General features: G+C 34.5%; 1 protein-coding gene and 1 long non-coding RNA gene across 3 annotated transcripts in view; one reads left to right on the forward strand and one right to left on the reverse strand.

Moving 5' to 3' along the window:
* Nucleotides 1–6,617, forward strand: part of LOC107722909 (uncharacterized) — an 11,152-nt gene that overhangs the window by 1,150 nt on the left and 3,385 nt on the right. The window contains exon 3 of the long non-coding RNA XR_001637861.1: nucleotides 5,957–5,960. This is a non-coding gene — a long non-coding RNA (uncharacterized LOC107722909). The remainder of the gene's footprint in view (nucleotides 1–5,956; nucleotides 5,961–6,617) is intronic.
* Nucleotides 5,613–6,617, reverse strand: part of LOC107722903 (growth factor receptor-bound protein 14-like) — a 74,431-nt gene continuing 73,426 nt past the window's right edge. For both annotated transcript variants that reach the window (XM_016531403.1, XM_016531402.1), the window contains exon 14: nucleotides 5,613–6,164. In XM_016531403.1, coding sequence (XP_016386889.1) covers nucleotides 6,018–6,164 — 147 coding nt within the window. In that variant the 3' untranslated portion in view covers nucleotides 5,613–6,017. The remainder of the gene's footprint in view (nucleotides 6,165–6,617) is intronic.

The following is a 6,617-nucleotide window of genomic DNA, read 5'->3' on the forward strand; positions in this document are numbered from 1 at the left end:
TATATATATATATATATATATATATATATTTATTTATTTTTATTTTAAATGTAAATCAGTTCAAACCTTTTTAGTGAATCAATTCAAAACTCAAAATATAATTTTCATTATCGTGCATTATTAAAATGTGCCATTGAAAATGCATTTTTCATGTATTAAAATATTGGTAACACTTTTAATTAATTTTATTTGTTAACTAACAATAAATAATACTTCTACAGCATTTAATAATCTTAGTCAATGCTATTTCAACATTTAATAATGAATTTTTGATATCAAAAGGTATATTTGTTAACATTAATGCACTGTTTGATTTAACATGAACAAACAAGTACATGAACAAAGTATTTTTTTATTAACTAACATTAACAAAGAATAATAAATACTGTAAAATACGCATTGCTCATTGTTAGTCAATGTTAGTTAACTAATAATGTTACCAAATAAGAACTTATTGTAAAGTGCAACCAAAATCTTTTAGTAAATAGTGTATATTGCAGATCATGACTATGAATTGTTATACTGGCGCATATAAATTAAATTTATTCCATTTAAATCACCAGCTGAGGTGTGTATTTTTCTTTCTAACAATTATTTTTAAATATTTAAGAGAAATACACACCTCAGCATGTAAAATTATAAAATGTATATATATAGAGTATATATAAATAACCACAAGGTTGAATAAAAAATAAAATATGTAAATAAAAATTAAATACCATTGTTTTGAGCTATACTGTGGAGCACTATGTAGTGTAGGTAGCAGGCAGTCAGAGGAGGGCCCCAGACACAGGGCCCTTATAGCGAAGCAGATCACAGCTATCCACAGGCACTTTGGACTGCATTTAGCAGGATGAATTCATTAAGGAGCGCTTTCTCTCAAGTGCTCTCTCTCTGACAGCTGCTCTCTCTCTGTAGAACCCTGCAGCCAAACACAGATCAATGGGAGAAATACATCCACAGGAGCGTTTAACAGCAGACCTTGGAAGACGGGGAGTGTGTTTAAGACATCAGTGCATCTATATCCTCCAGATCTGAGAAGTGAAAGTGTTCTGCCGAGAGAGAGCAGAGCTCTGGGTGGGAGGAGAAGAGAGACGCCGCGTTTAAACTCACAACAGGGATTCCGAGCGGTTCAACTCTCACATGCACGTTATGTCATATGAATGCCGCACAGGATTTCTGATCACTACAGAGCTGCAGATTCTCACATGCCGCCCAACGGGTCACTCAGCAGATGGCAGTCAGAGAGACATGCTAATTGTGCAGTGTGCACTACAGATGCTGCCAAAGGCAAGGTCTCTGACAACCGATTTCTCAATCTTTCAATTTCAAACTCCTGTATCAGAATGATTTGGCACAGAATATTGCGAAAGTATCAATATGCACGCTAACAAACAGAGACAGAAAACGAAAAAAGCACAGGCTATTTACACCAAGTGAAGGTATGATCTTTTTTGTAAACAGTGATAAATACTGTTTGGACAAAGTGTACTGTAAATAGCAACAAATAACATTTTGTTTACACTAAGAGCTAACATTGATGGTATTTGCACAAAGTGTAACATGCTGTTATACTATTTGTACTAAGGGTAGATTGTCTGACCAGTAGTGGCTGGTAAAAATAGCCTTTGCCAACAAGGTTGGCTATTTGCAATTGGTGTTAATTATAAAAAAAATAAAATAATATATAATAAAATAAATAATAATTGAAATAGGAATAAAAGAGAAGAAAATATAGGAAATAGGAATGAAAGAGAATTAAAATAAAGTTGCCAGTAGGGTGTCAAGTATTGTAATAAAATGAACACAAATCTAATGTATTCATATTTACCTCATCAAATAACATTTGTATTATACAGGATTTATTTTCTTTTATTATGTGCTATTTATTACAAACAAATGTATAATTGTATAAAACAAAAGAAAATATATCTCTCTTTCTTTCAATTTCTTGTTTTATGGCAAATTCATACAATTTTAACAATCAAACAATTAACAGAACATAGTAGCTACTGTTTGTATGTTTCCCACAACTAAGGTAACTGCAAAATAAACTGTTTTTAAAAAAGGAAATCTCACCTTTTAGAAGTAGAACAGCACCTTCGGAAGATAATCCATAAAATAATCCATCCAATTTACAAGTGATTAGTCAGATTGTGTTTAGTTGCTAAAAGCTAACCTGAAGAGCTCACCTGCAGGAGCGAAGAACCGGTTTAACAATCATTTACTGCCATCTTGCGGCGAGCGCCATGTAACGCAGACCTCACACTGTCCTGACAGTGCAGATATGTTGTCTTTCACTGCTCTGTTTATTTGTTACATAGTTACGTTATGTAAATCTTCCCACACAGTGAGGTAGATATGTGGGGGCATGTTAGAACGAACCGTTTTAGGAGGGCGTGGTTGACTCTTAACTTTTATAAAGAATATCTGTTTGGATTTGAGACTTTAGTCTTTGCAACTTTACAGATCTTCTTTATGCACCAAGAGCTTGTAACACTCCAAACAGAAAGGAAAAATTGAAATCGCATCATATGACCCCCTTTAAGATATTAAAACGTAATGTTCTCTGAACGTTCAAATCGTCCATTATTTTTTTCAAACGTTTTAAAAACGTTTTTTCTTGGTTATACAAACATTCCACTTTATCATTTTGCAAACATTATGGGAATGTTACTTTTGTATGTTCTCTATAAAAAAATGTTTAACATCTAAATAAAAAGTTTCAGAAAGTTCAAAGTTCCATGAATAAACAATGTTTTTGTGAACTAAAAAACATTCTATTAACAGAAGAACATTTATTCATAACAACCAATCAAAATGGGGCTTACTTTCTATAAAATTAAAGTCTTTCTCTCTCTCTCAAAATGCAGAAGTTCCCTCAGCTGTGTTGCTTTGCCCTGCCCTTCTGTCCAGTTGTTCCTGAACTGACTCAGTGGGGTTTTGAAGTGAAGGTTGTCCTGGCATAGCCTGGAGGTTTGTTTCGGGTTCTTTTCTTGCTGTAAGGATGAACCCCTGACCCACTAGCTGAGACCAGAGCGTGCAGCATTGTGCTGTGAGGATGTGCTAGTGTCTTGCTTGCAGGGAGCCACTCACTTTAAGCAAATCACAGACTCTGGATCCAGCAAAAGATCCCTGGAGCATCATGCTTCCTCCTCCGTGTTTGACTGCTGGTGTCACACAATAAGAAACATCCTTTCAGTTTAATGGCTTCAAGACCTTATTCCAATCATAAATAGTCCACCGGTGGGTCTTCATGGGCTATTTTGTTATACAGAAACTGCAGGTCTAAAACTTTTAACCTATTGATTAACCTCTTAAAAGTCAAAGTTTGTGCAATAAAAGTAGAGCAAAAATAATTATGGATTTTTTGCATCCTACAGATGAATATATCATATTTGACAGCCTGGTTGTGCAGAAAACCATGGAAAAATACAGTAACACTTCATTTAGGGACCAATTCTCACTATTAACTAGTTGCTTATTAGCATGCACATTACTAGAATATTGGCTGTTTGTTAGTGTTTATAAAGCCCATATTAATGCCTTATTCTGCATGACCATATTTTAGATCCCTTAATCCTACCCAATACCTAAACTTAACAACTACCTACTATTAATAAGCAGCAAATTAAGAGTTTATTGAGGCAAAAGTCTAAAATACTAATAGGCCATTGCAAAATAAGACATAAGATCATTTTGGATGGAACAAGGTTTTTCAAGTTTATTTGCTGTCAGTGTCATGAAACATACAGGAAATAAAAGTACAAAAATGTGTTTCATAATTATTATGAAAAACAACAACAACAGTTCAGTGTTGCACTGAAAAAAACAACAAAGAAGCAACATTGAAAAGTGAATCTACTGTAAATGAACAGGCACACAGTTACTGAGGAGCAGACATTTGATCAGATATGATCTGATTGATATATGCTGGAAATATGACTGCTAGTATAATTGAAACGATGTTTTATTCAACCAGAAACATAACATGCCCAGGCCAAATTTCATCTTGAAACTGAAAAAAATTGTTATATGTCATAAGAAAATTACATTTAAGGATGATTACCACAACAAAACCTTTTAATAATTGTAATTATTTTCTGCATTACAGTAATGAGAATTCTTGGGGAAAATGTGCTTAACTATCATTAAAAAAATTGTCATTTTTCCTTTTGATTTTGTTGTTACTTACTGTATAACCCAGTTTTTGAGGTTTTGTGAGATTGCACTGTACAGAAAGCATGAATTGAGAAGATAAACATACTGTGCACTCCAGCATTCACACAGCTGTAGAAAAAAAGACAGATGAATATGACAGCAATAACAGAGCTAAATATTAAAATAATAATAACAACAGTAATAAAACTAACAGTCAGAGAAAAAGAAATCTTATCATATCCTGGATCAGAAGTCAAGTTACCAGTGTTCCAACTACAGTGCAATTATGACCTTGGCCATCAGAGAGGTTTTTTAAATGCTTTTCAATTTTTTTTTCTTTTAATATACAGCTGTAAAACCATTTATAATATTGTGTTCATTTTACAAGTCATTCTACAAGAAACATACACAGAAAAGATCAGAGAGGATGCAGAAAACACACCAATTGTTCATTTCTACAACAGAAATCGCAGCCCATGATGGTCATTTAGACAGTTTATTTGTTTGTCTTATCGAGTCATTTATTCTATAGAGTCTATAGCTTGGTTATTGTACAGTTATACTGGCTATTCAAAACGGATCATAGGTTATTAGTTTTTACATGAGCTCTGCCAGATCTGAAAGTCGTGTGTCTCCTGGAAAAACCGCCACTTTTGATCATTTCACTATTACAAATATTCCAATCCAGGTGCGTGACGCCGTTTACCTGAATTCTGCCGTGTGTCTATAAAAATCTATTTCAAATGTACAACAATTGTTTGATCTGTCATTCGTGGTGACGGGATTTCTCTCACCCATGCATGCAGCTCTAGAATGTAAACCATCATTGATACATTCCACGGCGTGATACAGCAGAGGATAATGTCAAGTGTTCATGTTATGTGCGTTGGTGACGGGTCGTCATTTACGGCATGCACGGATACAGATTCTCTTCAGCAAACAGGACATTTCTCGCAACAAATTAGATTAGTCATAGACTGCAAAAAATAATTGTAATATTTTTAGTTAATAAAAATAAATATCTTTTACATTAAAATAAAAACGTCATAATAATAATAATAATTATTATTATAATAAAAGTTTTGTTAAAAAATAGGGCTATACAGTATTTTGTACTCTATTCATGCTGAAAGTAGTCTTTTACCCAGGATTTGTCTTAGATGGCAAAAAATAACAATTGAAATATTTTTATTTAATAATTAAATAACTTGTTACATTAAAATATAATTATTATTATTATTATTTATTATTATTATTAGTAGTAGTAGTAGTAGTAGTAGTATAAACTGAGAATACAAGTATTTTGTACCCTATTCATGCAGAAAGGAAGTTAAATAATTTTACATTAAAATAAAAATGTCATAATAATAATAATAATAACAATGATTATATTAATAATAATAATAATAATCATTATTATTAATAATATTATTATAAAATATTTGCTGGAAAAAAAACTGTACCCTATTTGAGCTGAAAGAAGTCTTTTACCCAAGATTAGTCTTAGATGGCAAAATGAAAAATCGTAGCATGTGCACCCGGCTGTAGTTTGCTCACACCATACACAGACCCAAGCTGGTCTGCCGTTAAACCTTAGCTTTGATTGATAGCTTAATAAGATGGTCTCATCCACACTGAGAGTGTTTGTATCAGGACAGAGTACGTTATACATTCCCATCTACATTTGCGCACCACAGACCACAGATCATCCCTCGCTGAATATCAGGGTCCTCAGAAGTCCAGTCTGTTTAGTGATGCTCGTCCTTATCACAGTCTCAGAGTTCAGAGTTCAGAGCCTAGTGCTCATCAGGGAGTGGACAGTGAAAGGGTTTCCTGTCCAAGGCACAAGCTGCGGTTCAGAGGGTGATGCGGGCACAGTGATGTTTGAGCTTGCAGGGCAGAACGCCTCTGTTCAGCTGGTAAAACTCCACTAGTTGCAGCAGGTCAGTGAAACGCGTGTGTCCGTCGTCCAGACTGTAGAAGAGCTCGCCGTTCTCTTCAACCTGACAGTCACACACACAGGAGAGTTATGGGACAAACAGATATCCCAACAAATACATTTACTGCCACTTTCCATCGACACGGTACACTTTTTAAAAGCATCAGAAGCACAAATCTCATATTTTGTGGACTTTTCAGATAAACTATAATCTGACATCAAACTAGCCTGACATAAAAAGGTCATTTTTAGTATCACAAATTGATACTCTAATTAATTGTAGTGTGTAACAACGTTCGTAGGTTGGGAAGAAGGAGACGGGAGCCGGCGAACATTTAAACAATTTAATAAAATAAACAAACACAAAATGAAAGTAAAGCAGCAGCCCCTCACGGACGACTGCCGCACACAAAACACAAAATAAAATCCAGGCCTGGTCCTCCCTCGTCCAACACTGTCGTCACTCCTCCTTTTATGCTTCCGGAGCTCCTCCGTGGGACTCGAGACCGGTGAGTGG

Source organism: Sinocyclocheilus rhinocerous, unplaced genomic scaffold, assembly GCF_001515625.1.
Source record: "Sinocyclocheilus rhinocerous isolate Xijiao unplaced genomic scaffold, SAMN03320098_v1.1 scaffold934, whole genome shotgun sequence".
In the NCBI taxonomy this organism is placed as follows: domain Eukaryota; kingdom Metazoa; phylum Chordata; class Actinopteri; order Cypriniformes; family Cyprinidae; genus Sinocyclocheilus; species Sinocyclocheilus rhinocerous.